The sequence below is a fragment of the Podarcis cretensis genome (assembly GCF_951804945.1).
Source record: "Podarcis cretensis genome assembly, chromosome: 16".
NCBI lineage: Eukaryota > Metazoa > Chordata > Lepidosauria > Squamata > Lacertidae > Podarcis > Podarcis cretensis.
In genome coordinates this window covers 10,956,206-10,973,828 of record NC_137186.1, presented here as the reverse complement: position 1 = coordinate 10,973,828, position 17,623 = coordinate 10,956,206, and the positions used below count along the sequence as shown (strand labels likewise).

Genomic DNA, 17,623 nt, shown 5'->3' with positions numbered 1-17,623 from the left:
CTGGAAACTGTAGAAATGGCTCCTTTCCTTTCCTAAAGAAGCTGCAGAACTGTGAGTTGAAATAAAAACTGGATTTTTTCCCTTTGCAAAGTACCGTATTTTTTGCTCTATAAGACTCACTTTTTCCCTCCTAAAAAGTAAGGGGAAATGTGTGTGCGTCTTATGGAGCGAATGCAGGTTGCGCAGCTATCCCAGAAGCCAGAGCAGCAAGAGGGATTGCTGCTTTCACTGCACAGCAATCCCTCTTGCTGTTCTGGCTTCTGAGATTCAGAATATTTTTTTTCTTGTTTTCCTCCTCCAAAAACTAGGTGTGTCTTGTGGTCTGATGCGTCTTATAGAGCGAAAAATATGGTAAGCTCAACTTTGAGCTGATCCTCAAAAAAGGAGGCTTTTCCCCTTTGCAAAAGCAGCTGCACAACTTTCAGCTGATCCTCAAAAAAACAGGGCTTTCCCCCTTTGCAAAAGAAGCTGCACAACTGTGAGTGGATCCCCCCAAAAATGGGGCTTTCCCCCTTTCCTCCTCTAAAAACTAGGTGCGTCTTATGGAGCGAAAAATACTGTAGTTTTTTAGTTTTTCAAAACAAAACAGACAGTAAGATGGGGAATAATGTTTTTTTTTATATACTTCCACTTTATTTATATTTCTTTAAAAATCTGCTTTTTTCTAATTGCAAAGTCTTTGATCGGATCCTTATGTAACACATCTGCTTCTATGCATGGTATAGGGGCATCCAGCCTGCATTGTTGCATAGTAGTTCTGCTGGAATTTTTTGATACTCTCCAGCTGAGAAAATGAACGCTCAGCAGAGCAATCTGTGGCCATTAATGTTAATGGAAAATTTACGGGGTGCCCCCTTTCCCTCGATGCCCTAAGCATGTGCCTGTTTTGCTTAATGGTTAATCCAGCCCCGGAGATCAGAGGCTTCTGCATGCAGAAGGCTGAGTCCCCAACATTTCTACTTGGGTAGAAGGGCTGAGAGAGATCCTGGAAGAGTGGCTGCTGATTGGAGTAGACCAGGAAAGCTGTGCTCCTCCAGATGTTGCGGAACTACAACTCCCATCCGCCCTGCCCATTGGCCATGCTGGCTGGGGGTTGGTGGGAGCTGGAGTCCAGCAGTTTCCAGGAGACCCACAGTCAGTCAGTCAGTCAGTCAGTCAGTTTTATTGCACATAGCCAAATGCTGCCACAATGTACACAGAATCATTCAACAATTAAAAGAAAATATACTGGCTTGATACAAAAAACTTAAAACATTTATATTATCAAGACATTACCTACTCTAAACAGAGCTATAAAAGTACCTCAGTATGCAAGTTAAGACATTAAACACTAAATTTTATAAGCTAAAATTATCACATGGCCACTAATATATTAAAAAAATGTTAATTAATACAATGTGCAATTATATTCAGAGTTTGGTGATAAAGATAGAATATACAGGTGAAACTCGGAAAATTAGAATATCGTGGAAAAGTTCATTTATTTCAGTAATTCAACTTAAAAGGTGAAACTAATATATGAGATGGACTCATGACATGCAAAGCGAGATATGTCAAGCCTTTATTTGTTATAATTGTGATGATCATGGCGTACACCTGATGAAAACCCCGAATTAACAGTCTCAGAAAATTAGAATATTAAATGAAATCAGCAAAACAAGGATTGCAAATAGACCAGTATTGGACCTCGCTTTGCGTGTCATGAGTCTATCTCATATATTAGTTTCATCTTTTAAGTTGCATTACTGAAATAAAGCTCACTGGAAGGGCAGATCGTGAAGCTGAGGCTCCAATACTTTGGCCACCTCATGAGAAGAGAAGACTCCCTGGAAAAGACCTTGATGTTGGGAAAGACGGAGGGCACAAGGAGAAGGGGACGACAGAGGACGAGATGGTTTGACAGTGTTCTCGAAGCTACCAGCATGAGTTTGACCAAACTGCAGGAGGCAGTGGAAGACAGGAGTGCCTGGCGTGCTCTGGTCCAGGGGGTCACGAAGAGTCGGACACGACTAAACAACAACAATAACTGAAATAAATGAACTTTTCCACGATATTCTAATTTTCTGAGTTTTACCTGTAGCTTGATGCAGCACTCAGCTCGATGGATCGGTGCTCTGACTTGGTATAAGATGGTCTTCTCTCCCTCCACACCTGCAGGAATCGAGTACAACCTGTTGCGCATGCCCATGGCAAGCTGCGACTTCTCCGTGCACCCTTACTCTTATGACGACTCGCCGTACGACTTTGAGTTGAAGAACTTCAGCTTGGTTCACGAGGACATCAAACTGAAAGTGAGTGGGGCAGCCGCAGAGGTGGCAGGGGGTTGGCAGGCAGGGGGTGGCGGCTGCAGCCTTCCTTCCTTGTGGGCAGAGGCCTGTGTCGTTTATCTTGCTTAATTTATATTCTTCTTTGGCGATCCCTCGTAGCTGAGTAAGATTGTCTTCCATAAACACGGTTTTAACAGTGAGTCCGCAAGTGACTGTGGAGGCCAGTTCTGGGTCCACACGTCCTTCCACAGTGGGGACATAGGTTTCCGGGCGGGAGTTGATCACAGTGAGGGTTTGCCAAGTGTGCCTTCCTCTTAGTACCTTTCTCCTTTTTGTCCTGAGTTTGAGCATCCTCAAAGCCCATGACACCTTTGGTAAAGGCTGTTCTCCAATTGGAGCGCTCACAGGCCAATGTTTCCCAGTTGTCAGTGTTTATTTAATTTATATCAGGTGTGGGGAACATCTTTGGCTTTCCAGATGTTCCTGAAATTCAACTCTTATTGTCCCTGGGTGTGAAGTCCAGTGGGCCACCCTCTCCCTGCATGATCTGCAGTGGGACTTTATTTTTCAGATACGGCGGCCAATGTCGATAAATTCAATTCCCTGCTGCCTAGTTCAAACAAACCGGTTATGTTTAACACAGCGAAGTTTGCAATAAAAGCTTCTCAACTCAGGAAAGCCTAAGAGTCCTGTCTGGTGCCCTAAGTTTTCTGCCATTTGTGGATTATAATGTTTTCATCATATGAGCTATATTATGTTTGTGAGACCCGTCGTTTCTTTCTTTCTTTGTTTTTCGCTATAACCTGTATTTGGTTTGACCAGTAGAACCTGATGATGATGATGATATGGCAACAACCCCCAGAAATGGTTTTAAAAGGATTTGCTCTAGAATATGCAGAGGCGTCCTTCCGGCCTTGAGCTGTAATCAAATGAGTTGCACCTCGCGAAGGAATAACTGGAGCTTCAGTTCCTTTTGTCCGAAATCTTCCTCACCGGCTCCTTGTTCTCTTTCTCCCCACAGATCCCCCTCGTTCACCGTGCCAAGGCTATGTCTAAGAAACCCTTATCCCTTATGGCCAGCCCCTGGTCCTCTCCGCTTTGGATGAAAACCAGCAATGCGTGGAAAGGGAAGGGGTCTCTCAAAGGGCAGGCGGGAGACCGGTATCACAAGGCGTGGGCCAACTATTTTGTCAGGTAAAATCGGTATTAGCAGAAGGAAGGGACTGAAGATGAGAGAGAGAGAGAGAGAGAGAGAGAGAGAGCACGTGGACAGCGGTGTGCGTGGCAGGGCGGTCCACGCCCATGCGGACAGGGCGAGCCTCTCCACTGCCTCCACCTCAGCTGTAGGGTGGCTGAGGGAGAGGCGGTAGACAGACGCAAGTCCCACGCTGCCGTTTCAGGCCGTGCAGAACCTGCCGGCACCTAAGCCACCACGTCACTCCTAAAAAGTTTCATGAGCCCAATTTTTTTAAAATACATTTTGTTGTCCCCCCCACCCCCACCCCTGTGATGACACCTGGGGCAGACTGCACCCCCCCTTCCTCCACCACTGAGTGTGGATTCATGGTGCTGGACTCTGGGAGACCAGGATTCACATCCCCACTGGGAAGGTTTGGCCCAGTTGCTGAGTCTCTCAGCCTGACCGACCTTGTTGTGAGGATGGACGTACGAAGCTGCCTCGTGCTAAGCCAAAGCCCTTGGCTGTCTAGTCCAGAGGCTGCTAGCCATGGCATGTGTGCGAGGGCCTTCATTGGCCAGGGGCTGTGAGCTTTCATTTAAACACACACACACACACACACACACACACACACACACACACACACAGAGTAGTCTCTAGGCCTGGTAGAAAGAAAGAAAAAGAAAGAAAGAAAGAAAGAAAGAAAGAAAGAAAGAAAGAAAGAAAGCAGCCACGTACTACCCATCTACGTGGACGCTGGTGGCGCTGTGGGTTAAACCACAGAGCCTAGGACTTGCTGATCAGAAAGTTGGTGGTTCGAATCCCCGTGACGGGTTGAGCTCCCGTTGCTCGGTCCCTGCTCCTGCCAACCTAGCAGTTCGAAAGCACGTCAAAGTGCAAGTAGATAAATAGGTACCGCTCTGGCGGGAAGGTAAACGGTGTTTCGTGTGCTGCTCTGGTTTTGCCAGAAGTGGCTTAGTCATGCTGGCCACATGACCTGGAAAAACTGTCTGCGGACAAACGTTGGCTCCCTTGGCCAGTTAAGCAAGATGAGTGCTGCAACCCCAAAGTCAGCCACGACTGGACCTAATGGTCAGGGATCCCTTTACCCATCTACATAGTTTTTTTGAGTTGGGCCAGCCTGGCTGTTGCCTCCTGTCAGCAATCTTAGCCATTGTGGCTGCTGGCCATTTGCAGCCTTCTCCTTGAATTGGTCAAATCCTCTTTTAAAGCCATCTAGGTTGGTGGCCGATCACTGCCTGGTGTAGGAGCAAACTCCATCATTAGCCCTGCATGAATAAGTCCTTTTTTTCATCTGTCCTCACCTCAAACTTCCAGCTTTTAACCTTCATTGAACGTCCACAAGTTCTTCTGATAGGAAGGAGGGAGAAAAGCTTTGCCCTGCCCACTTACCTCATGCCAGGTGTAAATTGCATAAACTTCTGTCTTTTCTCCAAACTAAAAGGTCCCAAACAATTGCTTCTTCCTCATTTCCGTTACCCTTTTCCCCGAACCTTTTCCAACCCCACAGTATTGTTTCTGAAGCGACCAGAACCGAACACGGCATTCCAAAGGCAGTCACACCACAGATTTATACCTTAGTATGGTTGCTTAGAATCGAAGGTTTCGAGGCAGTCTCGCTTAAAGCAACAGGTATTCCCCCCCCCTGTCCCTCTGCCAGGTTCCTGGATGAGTACGCCAAGCGGAATGTGACCTTCTGGGCGGTGACGGCGGAAAATGAACCTAGCGCGGGGCTTCTGGAAAACTACCCCTTCCAGTGTCTGGGCTTCACAGCTGAGCAGCAGCGGGACTTTATTGCTCTGGATCTGGGCCCTGCCCTGGCAAACAGCTCCTACAAGGATATCCGCCTCATAATCCTGGATGACAACCGCATACATTTGCCTAGCTGGGCCAAAGTGGTGAGTACCGCACGGTGTTTTATTTGAAAAAAGGAGGTGCCAGTAAACTCCCTCCCCCATAGCTGTCAACTTACAGATTTGAAAATAAGGGACCAGCAGCCTCGAAAATAAGGGAACAGCAGGCAAAATAAGGGATTTTCCCAGCACACTTCTGAGCCCCTCCGAGCCAAAGGCAGAAAGCCCAGCCAGCAGCCAAACGAAGCCTCAAGCGGTGGTTCCCACAGCGCAGCAACCCGGCAAAGGGGATGCAGCAAGGAAAACCACCGTCACCTCTCCGCTGGGAAGCGCTGAGCAAAGGCAAGTCCCCAGGCAACGCGGCCGATTTGATTGGCACAAGGCATGCAAGCTCCACCCCCCAGTCATTCTTAGACTCCTTATTGGGTGAGCAACGCAGCCAAGCAACACAGTTGGAGCCTCCCTCCTCCCTGGCCGGCAGGGAGGGAGGGAGGGAGGGAGGGGAGCTGCTTCCTTTGAAACCCGGGAAATTTAAGGGACATCATCAATAAGGGACAGCAGCGGGACACGGCGCTGGGATAAGGGAGTTTCCTGCCAAATAAGGGATGGCTGACAGCTATGCCCTCCCCTGCCTGCCCCCCCTGCCGCTGCTGCTTTCTGCACACTGGAGGTGTTTTGGTGTGAAAGTGGCGCAGTTAGAGTAGCAGGACTTGATCTCCTTCCGCAGGGCCTGTAACACAGAGCTATTCCGCCTGGACTTCAATTTGAATTAGCCTGATCCTCCGTTCCCTTTTCCCTTTCCTTTTTTTATGAAGAAACACTTTCTGGGACCCCACATTTAAATTCTTCCCTGGTCTCCTTGCTGGCCCTAGTAGGACCAACTTGGCCAGTTAGTCCTGGTGATCATTTGATGTTTACTGACTGGGTTTCCACCCCCACCCCCCAAAATGACCCTGAATTTTAGAATTTTATTGACATTGATACTGCATTTATATTGTGTTTTTATGTCGGTTTTTAAGTCGCATTTTAATCATTGTTTTATATTTGCTGTTAGCCACCCTGAGCCCGGTTTTTAAACTGGGAAGGGCGGGGGTAGAAATAAAACTGTTGTTGTTGTTGTTGTTGTTGTTGTTGTTGTTATTTCCTCTTATTTCCTTGCCGTGTGAGCCACTCTAGCCGGGCCACTTTGTTGTAGACCTGCATTGGTGGATCACACCAAAGCGCCACCTTGTGGTAGAGGAGGACAGCTTTGCTCGACCACAAAGCAGCACAGTTAGAGCAGCTGGCGCGTCAAGGAAAGGAAGATAAAGAAAAGCTAGCTGCTCTAGCCGTGCCAATTTGTGGTAGAGCAAAGCAGTCCTCCTCTACCACAAAGTGGCAGGGCTAGAGCGGGCCCACACATTAAGGAGGGGGGGGGGAGATATGTACCGTATTGGCCTTAATATAAGCTGTGCTTCTCCTCCCCCCAAAAAAAATTCTGACTGTGAAAAGTTAAAGTGTGGCTTATATTCGCAACCTTATGTTGCCAGCAAAGCTCCCCCAGGAAGCAGCCTGGGTATTATTTTCTTTTTCTTTTCTCCCCTTCAATTTTGAAGGTGCGGCTTATTTGTGGGTGCGGCTTATATTTGGGCCAATACGGTACTTGAACATGTTTTTGAATGTGATTCCCCCCTGCATAATAATAATAATAATAATAATAATAATAATAATAATAATAATTTGTATGTTTTTAAATGATTTTCCCCCCTGCAGGTTTTTTGTTTTTTTGAATTAATATGCCCCCCTTCTTCCCCTACAGAGGTTGGCAGTAATCAGAGGTGCCAACGAAAACTGCGGGTTGCCGGACGTGACGTCCTGACGTTGCTGTTCCCTTTCTTTCTCTGTCCGTGTGCATTTCTTCCCCCTGGCTCGATGATCAACTGACGCTTCCTTCTCTTCTTCTGTTAGGTGCTGAGCGGAGACAGCCCGGCTCACCGTTACGTCCACGGCATTGGCATCCACTGGTACCTGGACTTCATTGCCCCCATCGCCAGCACAGTAGGAATCACCCAACAGCTCTTCCCGGATTACTTCATTATCTCCACCGAAGCCTGCGCCGGGTCACACTTTTGGGAGAGGGACGTGGTCCTCGGCTCCTGGGATCGGGGGAACCAGTACAGCCGCAACATCTTGGCGGTAGGACCTGTGATGGCTGGGCTGGGGATGTGGTTTTGGCTGCCCTGCCTCCTTCTCTCCTCTCCCCTCCAGTTGGCAGCGCGCGAGACTCTTGATCTCAGGGTTGTGACTTCGAGCCTCGCGTGGAGCAAAAGATTCCTGCATTGCAGGGGTTTGGATTAGATAATAATAATAATAATAATAATAATAATAATAATAATAATATTTATATCCCGCCCTCCCCAGCTGAAGCCGGGCTCAGGGCGGCTAACAACAATAAAAAAAAAACACATTCTAAAATCATTTCATTATGAAATTAATTCAAATCAAATTGATGGTAACCATAGGGCTAGAGTTCTGTGAAGATTGGCAAAGGAGGGAGTCAGGCTGTGCCCTGGCCAAAGGCCTGGTGGAACAGCTCTGTCTTGCAGGCCCTGCGGAAAGATGTCAAGTCCCGCAGGGCACTAGCCTCTTGTGACAGAGCGTTCCACCAGATCGGAGCCACAGATGACCCTTCCGACTCTTTGCAGTTAAAACCTAGCAGCTTCTCCTTACAGAACCTTAACCAACACGTCACGGGCTGGATCGACTGGAACCTGGCCTTGGATCTGGAAGGCGGACCCAACTGGGTCAAGAACTTTGTGGACAGCCCCATCATCGTAGATGCGGGCAACGATATTTTCTATAAGCAGCCGATGTTCTACCACATGGGTCACTTCAGGTGAGGCAATGCCTACTGCTGGCATGTTTGCTGCCCTTGTGGTGTACTGGTTAGAGGCCTGGCCTGGGTCCTGGGTTCAAATCCCTCAGCGCTTACTGGATTACCTATCAGACTATCATTCTTATATGAAATCATGCGCAGGCTTTGAGATAGGAGCAACGGAAGAATGTAGAGAATGGACTTTGGGAGCTTAGAAAATAAATATAGATGTGTTTTAATGCAGCTACTAAGGGGGAATATTGAAAAAAGCATGAGGGAAGGGGCGACAGGAAGTCAAGAAGAAAATGTGTAACAACAACTAAATGATACCGTATTGGCCCGAATACAAGCCGCACCCGCAAATAAGCCGCATCTTTAAAATTAAAGGGGGGGACGGAGAGAAAAAGACAATACCCGAATATAAGCCACTCCCTTAAAATTAGAGAAAAAGAAAAGTAAATTTAATTCACGGGATAAAATAGTGGTTTTATTTTACCATGTACCATATATCTAGTATTTGGAAAACAATAGCTAAAATCGCAAATTGCTATTCCGCAGGCACTCACACCTGCAAATGGCAAATGTAGAAGAAAATCCTACAGGTGCTAGAGAGGACCCGTCAGTGGCTTGAACACCTGTTCGTAACATCGTAAATGCAAATAAAAAATCAACACTGCACTGTAAAATATGGGGAAAGCGATGGATGACATTAGAATTAATTGCACAACAGTCTCAAGCTTGCAAACTGGCAATAAATCATTTCTTTGTTCCGTTTTACTGTATGTCTGTTTCAGCAGCGATATCGTAAAAGCCATATTTGTAAGGTCGCGAATTTAAGCCACACTTTAAATTTTCATGGTTGGATTTTTTGGGGGGGAAATGCGGCTTATATTTTGGCCAATACAGTATATGTGATTGGAATTATGATTTATTGCATGGTTTGGAAGGTTTAATAAAAGATTTAATTAAAAAATCATTACTAAAATAATAATAATAAATCCCCCAGCGCTTTCCACAAGGCCAGGCTTTCCTGGTCTTCCTCTGATGAGGAACTCCCTGGCTGAGACCTGGCAGTTATCAGATTCTCTGTCTCCTCTCTCTTTCTCTCTACGCAGCAAATTTATTCCGGAAGGCTCCCAGCGCATCGGGCTGAGCGTAGTGCAGAAAGGCTTTGGGTGCAGCCTGGAGCATGTGGCTGTACTTCGCCCCGACGGAGCTGCCGTGGTCGTTGTTCTTAACCGGTGAGTGTCAGGCACTCGGGTCAAAGGCACAGGGCAGATCTTGCAAGCAGGGAACTGAGAGAGTGAGACATGGCCAGCCAGCAGCAAGTAGGGTAAAAGCAAAAAGCAAAACGGCGCAGTGGTGTAGCAGTCCGGCACCGCAAGGGAGTCTAGCCTGATAGGTGAGCTGTTCAGAAAGCACAGTTGACCATATCATGTCAATCCAACCTTTTTAAAAAAGATAAGGTAAAGATAAAGGGAGCCCTGACCATTAGGTCCAGTCGTGACCGACTCTGGAGTTGCAGCGCTCATCTCGCTTTATTGGCCGAGGGAGCCGGCGTACAGCTTCCGGGTCATGTGGCCAGCATGACTAACCCGCTTCTGGCGAACCAGAGCAGCGCACGGAAATGCCATTTACCTTCCCGCCGGAGTGGTACCTATTTATCTACTTGCACTTTGAGGTGCTTTCGAACTGCTAGGTTGGCAGGAGCAGGGACTGAGCAACGGGAGCCCACCCCGTCGCGGGGATTCGAACCACTGACCTTCTGATCAGCAAGTCCTAGGCTCTGTGGTTTAACCCACAGCGCCACCCGCATCCCTCTTTTTAAAAGATAGGCCAGCCTTATTCTTTTAGAGCAGTCTTGTTTTTCAGCACATGTTACCTATGGGTATCTACGGGCCCGCCTCTCCTGGTATGCCCCGCGGAGGACCTTAAGGTCCACAAATGATACTTTGGAGGTCCCGAACCTCAAGGAGGTTAGATTGGTCTCAACTAGGGCCAGGGCCTTTTCAGTACTGGCCCCGACTTGGTGGAACGCTCTGTCACAAGATAGAGCCCTGCGGGACTTGACATCTTTCCGCAGGGCCTGCAAGACAGAGCTGTTCCGCCTGGCCTTTGGTTTGGACTCAGTCTGACCCTTATGTTTCCCTCCACTTATGGTTTTGATCTATGGGCTACTATTAAAATGAGGCTGCATTTTAAATTGTATTTTAACCTGTATTTTAAATTGGGTCCCCCCCCATTATGTTTTTATTGTAATTTTACTGGTGTTAGCTGCCCTGAGCCTGGCTCTGGCCGGGGAGGGCGGGGTATAAATAAAAATTTGTTTATTTGTTTATTTATTATATAATGAGCATTCATTCTGATCTGTATGCAGGGAGAAGAAATGTAATCAAAGTTACAAAACATAGGAGCAGAACAGAGACAGTTTCCCCCCTGCCCAAAAAAAAGAAAAGAAAAAAGATTAGATAATGCAGAAAAGTAAAAAACATTTTTTAAAAACCAGTCAAATCCTCTTAAGCTAATAATTTCAAGGCTTCTGAAAGCAGTCTATTTCAGCCATGAAATGTTTGGGGGAATAGGAATGTGTTGCTGTTGTTTTTAAAAAAATCCTCCTCAATGTTAATAATGAGTGGGAGGGAGACCCATCTCACCAGGGAGATTCCACTTACAGGGAGCCACCACCTAAAAAGCCCTGTCATTGTTCAACACCAACCCATGCAGTCCTGATACGAAGTATTGTTTATTCCTCCTCTCACGTTCTTAATTTGCTTCCTTCCCCCTTCTCAGCTCCGGGTTCAATGTCCCCTTTGCCATTTCCGACCTGAATGGCCTGATTGTGACCGAAATCCCCGCCAACTCCATCCAGACTTATCTGTGGAAGCGGCAGTGAGCCCAGCGCTCAGGATTACACTCCCCACACTTGGAAAACTGTGAGCTTCTTCAGCACGATGCACAATGATACCCAGGCCTGGTTTGAGGCCTGCCTCGCTTCCTCTCTGTTATGTAACACTGTCAGATCCAAGTGGGCCTTACTTGGTGGATCTACTACTGACCGGGCCTGGTTTGGGATCTACCTCATGAACTTGCACTTAAAGCAGATTTAAGTGGCGACGCTTTTGTTTCTGCCGCACATTTGAAATGAGCCAGACTGCAGGGGGACCTGAAGGAAACGACCGGAAATTCGTTCTCTTGCTCAGTGCAAGAAGAGGAACCACTCTGAGCATGAGAGCACCCAGATTGAATGAAATGAAATGAAATGAAATGAAATATAAAATGAAGAAGGCCCCGCTGGATGGGTGCCCAGATTTGAAAGGGGAACAACGTCTTAGAGGGGACCGGTTGGTGGAAGGGATTCAGGTCGGAGCGAAACAATATAAACTTAAAGCTTTTGCAGATGACCTAGTTCTGACCCTGCAGGAGCCAGAATCTAGTACAAAAAGAGTACTACAACTGATTCAAGATTTTGGTCGGGTGGCGGGATTTAAACTAAATAAACAGAAAACTAAGGTGTTGGGAAAAAATCTGACAGATACAGAGTCAGAACGGTTTCAGAGAGAAACAGAACTAACTGTGGTTAAAAAAGTAAAGTACCTAGGGGTAAATATAACAGCAAAGAATCTGAGTCTATTTAAGGATAACTATGAAAAATGTTGGTCTGAAATTAAGAGAGACTTGGATAGTTGGACAAAATTGAAGCATTCCTTGTTAGGCCGAATTGCTGCTGTTAAGATGAATGTATTGCCAAAGATGTTGTTTTTGTTCCAAACATTGCAGATTGTGGACAAGACGGAGTGCTTCCGGAAGTGGCAGAGAGATATATCTAAATTTGTCTGGCAGGGCAAAAAGCCCAGAATTAAGTTTAAGATACTAACTGATACGAAAGAAAGAGGGGGCTTTGCCCTGCCAGACTTAAAGCTGTACTATGAAGCAGCAGCTTTCTGCTGGCTAAAAGACTGGCTACTTCTCGAAGACACTGATGTACTGGACCTGGAAGGTTTTAACAACGCTTTTGGTTGGCATGCATACTTATGGTATGATAAGGTTAAGATCAATAAGGTCTTTAAGAACCATATTGTCAGGAAAGCAGTATTTAATGTCTGGACAAAATACGAAGACTTACTGGAAAACAAAACTCCGAGGTGGCTTTCACCTCTGGAAGCTAAGGCCCGAAAAAGACCCAATATGGAGGCCAAATGGCCAAAATATTGGGAAATAGTAGAAAAAGATGGAGACAATTGGAAATTGCAGAGTTTGGAGAAAATGAAGGATAAAGTCCGAGACTGGTTACATTACGCTCAGATTAAAGAAGTCTTTAAGAATGATAAAAAGGTAGGGTTCCAGGTGGAGAAATCGAAGTTGGAAACAGAATTGTTAGAACCAAAGACTAAGGTATTATCAAGAATGTATAACTTGCTGTTAAAATGGAATACACAAGACGAAATGGTTAAATCGGTTATGATAAAGTGGGCTCAGGACATTGGGTATAATATTATGTTTGAGGACTGGGAAAGGTTGTGGACCACTGGGTTGAACTTCACTGCATGTAATGCTTTGAAGGAAAATGTAATGAAAATGATATATAGATGGTACATGACCCCAGTTAAACTTGCCAAAATATACCATTTGTCTGATAACAAATGCTGGAAATGTTAAGAACATGAAGGAACATTCTTTCACCTCTGGTGGACCTGCCCTAAAGTGAAGGCCTTCTGGGAAATGATATATAATGAGTTGAAAAAGGTATTTAAGTATACCTTCACTAAGAAACCAGAGGCCTTCCTTCTGGGTATTGTCGGCCAGAAGGTGCTAAAGAAGGACCGAACATTTTTTATGTATGCAACAACGGCAGCAAGGATACTTATCGCTAAGAGCTGGAAAACTCAAGATCTACCCACACTGGAAGAGTGGCAGATGCAGCTGATGGACTATATGCAACTGGCCGAGATGACCGGTAGAATCCGAAACCTGGGAGAGGAGAGGGTTGAGGAAGACTGGAGGAAATTCAAGATATATTTACAAAAATATTGTAATTTGGTTGAATGTTAAGAAGGATGCTAGATCATAAATAATTGCCCACCATTGAATTAGATCTGAATTTGACGATAAGTGAGATTAAGGAAAATACAAACTTTTTGGAGAATTGCTAGATTTTATTTAAATGAGCGGAGATAAGATTGCAAACAAGTGGGTAATTTGCTTGGAAATTTTTTTTTTTTTTGTAACGATGTAAGTGTGAGCGGGAGACGCGAGGGAGTCCAAAGAAGTGATGAAATTATGTTATGATATAAGTAATGTTGTTTAATATTTATGCATTTGTATTCAAAAAACTTTAATAAATATGTATTAAAAAAAAATGAAAGGGGAACAACGTGTTCTCTTTGCCTGGGTGGGCGTGTTTAAGGTGGAAGGTGGTGGACTCTCTTTCATTTGATGGTTTCAAGTAGAGGTCGGATGGCCAACTGTCAGGGCTTCTTCAGCTGTGATTTGTGCATTGCAGGGGGTTGGACTAGATGATGCCTATGATTCTATGAAATATTTTTCCTCACTTGGTGCACTCTCAGTCATCATTCCTGCCCCTCCACTGCAGTTTAGAGGGGGTGGCGCTGTGGTCTAAACCACTCAGCCTCTTGGGCTTACCGATCAGAAGGTCAGCAGTTCGAATCCCCGCGGCGGGGTGAGCTCCCGTTGCTCGGTCCCTGCTCCTGCCAACCTAGCAGTTCAAAAGCATGTCCAAAAGTGCAAGTAGATAAATAGGTACCACTCCAGCGGGAAGGTAAACGGTGTTTCCGTGCACTGCTCTGGTTCACCAGAAGCGGCTTAGTCATGCTGGCCACATGACCCGGAAAAACTGTCTGCGGCTCCCTCGGCCTGTAAAGCGAGATGAGCGCCGCAACCCCAGAGTCGTTCGCGACTGAACTTAACCGTCAGGGGTCCCTTTACCTTTAAGAGAAGAAATGGATATAACGACAATGCTGTTTTGGAAGGGGTTAAAGTCACAGAGTAATAATAATAAAAAATAATAATATGATCAAAGTGTGACTCCACAATAATTGCCCAGTGTGGAAGCAGTCTCCCTCATCTTTCCAAAATATAAAAATTACCTAGTTTACTCACTAGGTGGGGCTGGAATTTGTCATAGTGCTGAGAGTTTTTTTCTCTGTACCTGTCTTGCTGGATAGAGACAATTATGTCTTGCTTTACTTCTGGACAGACATGTACAGTGGTACCTCAGGTTAAGAACTTAATTCGTTCTGGAGGTCTGTTCTTAACCTGAAACTGTTCTTAACCTGAGGTACCACTTTAGCTAATGGGGCCTCCTGCTGCTGCTGCGTGATTTCTGTTCTCATCCTGAAGCAAAGTTCTTAACCCGAGGTACTATTTCTGGGTTAGCGGAGTCTGTAACCTGAAGTGTCTGTAACCTGAGGTACCACTGTACTCTAAGCCTTTCATGACATCCCTCATTTCCATCTCTCATTTTGCATCCTTTGGCCTGCATTAAAAAACAAACAAACCAAACATTCAAACCTCGGTTTTCAAATGTCTCGGCTGCCGAACGTTTTGGAAGCCAAATGCCGAAAACCCGGAAGTGAATGCTTACTTTTTTTCTTTTTTATTCCTATTTTACAAGAGAACTTGACAGGCATTACTTTAATCAGGATGTAGCATTTAACCAGTTCATCACCAGAAAATAAAAGAACAAATGCATGTGTATTTGTTTAAAAGAAGTGAATGCTTACGTTTTCAAATGCACCTTGAAAGACGAACGGCTTCCAAGGCGCGTTTTTCATTATTTTTCCATTCACTTTGCAGCCAGCCCTTTGATCCTCGGTTTTCGAGCATTTTGGAAGTCAAACGGACTTCTAAAATGGATTATATTTGAAAACCGAGGTTCCACTGTACTCTGTAATTTTAATTAGTTTGATTTCTTCTGGTTCTGCTCATTGGAAGGAGGCATGGCAGTCATCCTTCTGAGATTACAGCAAGCATTGCCCCCAAACCTTTCAGCAGTCCTTTTTTTTCCGGGGGTACACAGGGGTATGCATACTCCTAAATGTCTTGTGAATTTACTGTATTTATCTCTCCCGATTTGAACTATAAAATGGTGATCTTCTTGAGTCAAAATGAGAGTACCCCTAAACACTTTTTCAAAGAAAAAAACACTGCTTTTTAAGCATTCCATCGCAACCATAATGACTAGAAACTTTTTTAAAAGAAAGAAAAGCAACTCGACTTCTCCACCAGTAGCACATTTTGTGTCTTTCCTTTGCTCCCGTGGAATTGTGATGTACACACAGCTAAACCGACTAAAACTCCGCTATTTCCTGATTAGCTGTGATGTCATGGAATTTTCACAAACACTGAAACTGCTGCACTGAGGACGTTTTGTTTGTTTACGTCCTAATAATATTCACATTGGCTGGGCAATGGAGGAAAATTGTCTCCAGTTTCCTCCCTGCCCATCGGGCAGGAAGGCAGAACAGAGGGGAAACTGGGAAACTGGCCAGGAAGTCAAACCAGGAAGTCAAACCCAGGTGAATTGCACTGCACTGTAGTTTTGGAACACACAGCTGTAATCTCTTACCCACCCCTATTTTAATACATCACATATGATGCATATGCAATGAGACCGCCACTTCCACTCGCTTTTCCTACGCAATCAGCAACCTTATGCAGGTGGACAACAAACAAACTGGGGAAACATGGTGGGAATTTTAAAATGGTAGGAAAACAACAGAAGGATGGCAGAGAGTGGGGAAACAACAGTTGGCTATTCTGTCCGCCATTACACTCGCCCTGAGAGACTGTTCAGGCTTCGTCGGAGAGCTGGAGCCAGAGCTTTAAAGCTGCAGAGTTTAAAACTGCACTGGAAACCATAGCCCAGGGGTCAGCAAACGTTTTCAGCAGGGGGCCGGTCCACTGTCCCTCAGACCTTGTGGGGGGCCGGACTATATTTTGAAAAATATATATGAACGAACTCCTATGCCCCACAAATAACCCAGAGATGCATTTTAAATAAAAGCACACATTCTACTCACGGAAAAACACACTTGATTCCCGGACCATCCCCTGGCTGGATTTAGAAGGCGATTGGGCTGGATCCAGCCCCCGGGCCTTAGTTTGCCTACCAATGCCATAGCCTGTGAGTACTCAGTGTGTCAGGATTTGGGTGTGGGAAGCTAGTTTCAAAATACACAGCAATTTTCTGAGTCATCCAACAGTCATGAGTATATAGAGTGTCAAGTTGTGCTGTTGGCAACTGCAGTGAGAATCTCAGTTTGAAAAGCTGACTCATTGATTTGAGCAAGCTACATCTGAGGGCACAAGATTTGAGGGCACAAGAAGAAGGGGATGACAGAGGACAAGATGGTTGGACAGTGTTCTCGAAGCTACAAACATGAGTCTGACCAAACTGCGAGAGGCAGTGGAAGACAGAAGTGCCTGGCGTGCTCTGGTCCATGGGGTCACGAAGAGTCAGACACTACTAAACAACTAAACAACAACAACATCTTAAAGAGTAAAACCCAGGAGGTTTTAAGGTTCATTTTAATTTTGATTGCATTTTAAACAGAGAGTATGTTTATGCATGGTTCTATGTCTGTGCTAACAGGCATTCTGCCCTATTTGCAATGGCGTCTGGCTACAAGCAATAAATGTTTATCCGGTAGCAAATGATTCATGCAGCCTCACAGCCTCTCAGCCTAGTCGACCTCACAGCCTTGTTGAACAAGTTTTATAGAGCAAATAAATATTAAACGTCCAGCTGCCCGAATTCTACTATGCGGGGACTTCAACGCCTGCATTGGGGATGGTTCAGAAGTAAGCCTAAAATCACAAGGAATAGATCTGAATGACATTTTCCACTTTACTCGCACTTCCATGGATAAGAAAGTTAACCCTCAAGGACTGAAACTTCTAGAATGGGCTTTTCTGCATGATTTTCTAATATTAAATGGATGCCCAGCTGACGCCTCTAAGGGCCAACTTACCTTTTTACACAGTAGGGGAGGAAGTGTCATAGACTACTTTATAGTTTCACCACCACTTCTCAGCCTGGTGAAAACAGCAGATGTGTTGGTAAGAACCAAAAGCGACCATTTCCCGCTTTTAGTTACTTTAGCTCCTTTCCTGGATTGTCAGCTCCCTGCAGAGACAACGTGTTCAGTTGGCGAATCTTCTGTCTTCCTCAGAAGGTGGTGGATTCTCCTCCCTTGGAGGTTTTTAAGCAGAAGTTAGCTATCCATCTGTCATGGATGCTTTAGCTGAGATTCCTGCATTGCAGATGACCCTCAGGGTCCCTTCCAACTCTACAATTCTTTGATTTTATTATTCAAAACTCTGCTCTAAACTCTGGCTTTTGTCCTTCTCACTATCTGCCAGCTGAGGGAGCAAGGAGCCCTACCCATTTTTAATTTATCTCTGATTTTTTTTAAAAAATGTTCTAAATAGT

The 17,623-nt window shown here is 45.4% G+C and overlaps 1 protein-coding gene across 2 annotated transcripts in view; it reads left to right on the top strand.

Annotated features, from left to right (window-relative positions):
• LOC307205583 (lysosomal acid glucosylceramidase-like) overlaps nucleotides 1–11,487 on the top strand; it is a 39,115-nt gene extending 27,628 nt beyond the window's left edge. For both annotated transcript variants that reach the window (XM_079958177.1, XM_079958176.1), the window contains exons 5-11: nucleotides 2,158–2,291; nucleotides 3,289–3,461; nucleotides 5,126–5,363; nucleotides 7,266–7,493; nucleotides 8,030–8,193; nucleotides 9,288–9,413; nucleotides 10,963–11,487. In XM_079958177.1, the coding sequence (XP_079814303.1) occupies nucleotides 2,158–2,291; nucleotides 3,289–3,461; nucleotides 5,126–5,363; nucleotides 7,266–7,493; nucleotides 8,030–8,193; nucleotides 9,288–9,413; nucleotides 10,963–11,065 (1,166 nt within the window). In that variant the 3' untranslated portion in view covers nucleotides 11,066–11,487. The remainder of the gene's footprint in view (nucleotides 1–2,157; nucleotides 2,292–3,288; nucleotides 3,462–5,125; nucleotides 5,364–7,265; nucleotides 7,494–8,029; nucleotides 8,194–9,287; nucleotides 9,414–10,962) is intronic.
• The last annotated feature ends 6,136 nt before the right edge of the window (nucleotides 11,488–17,623 follow it).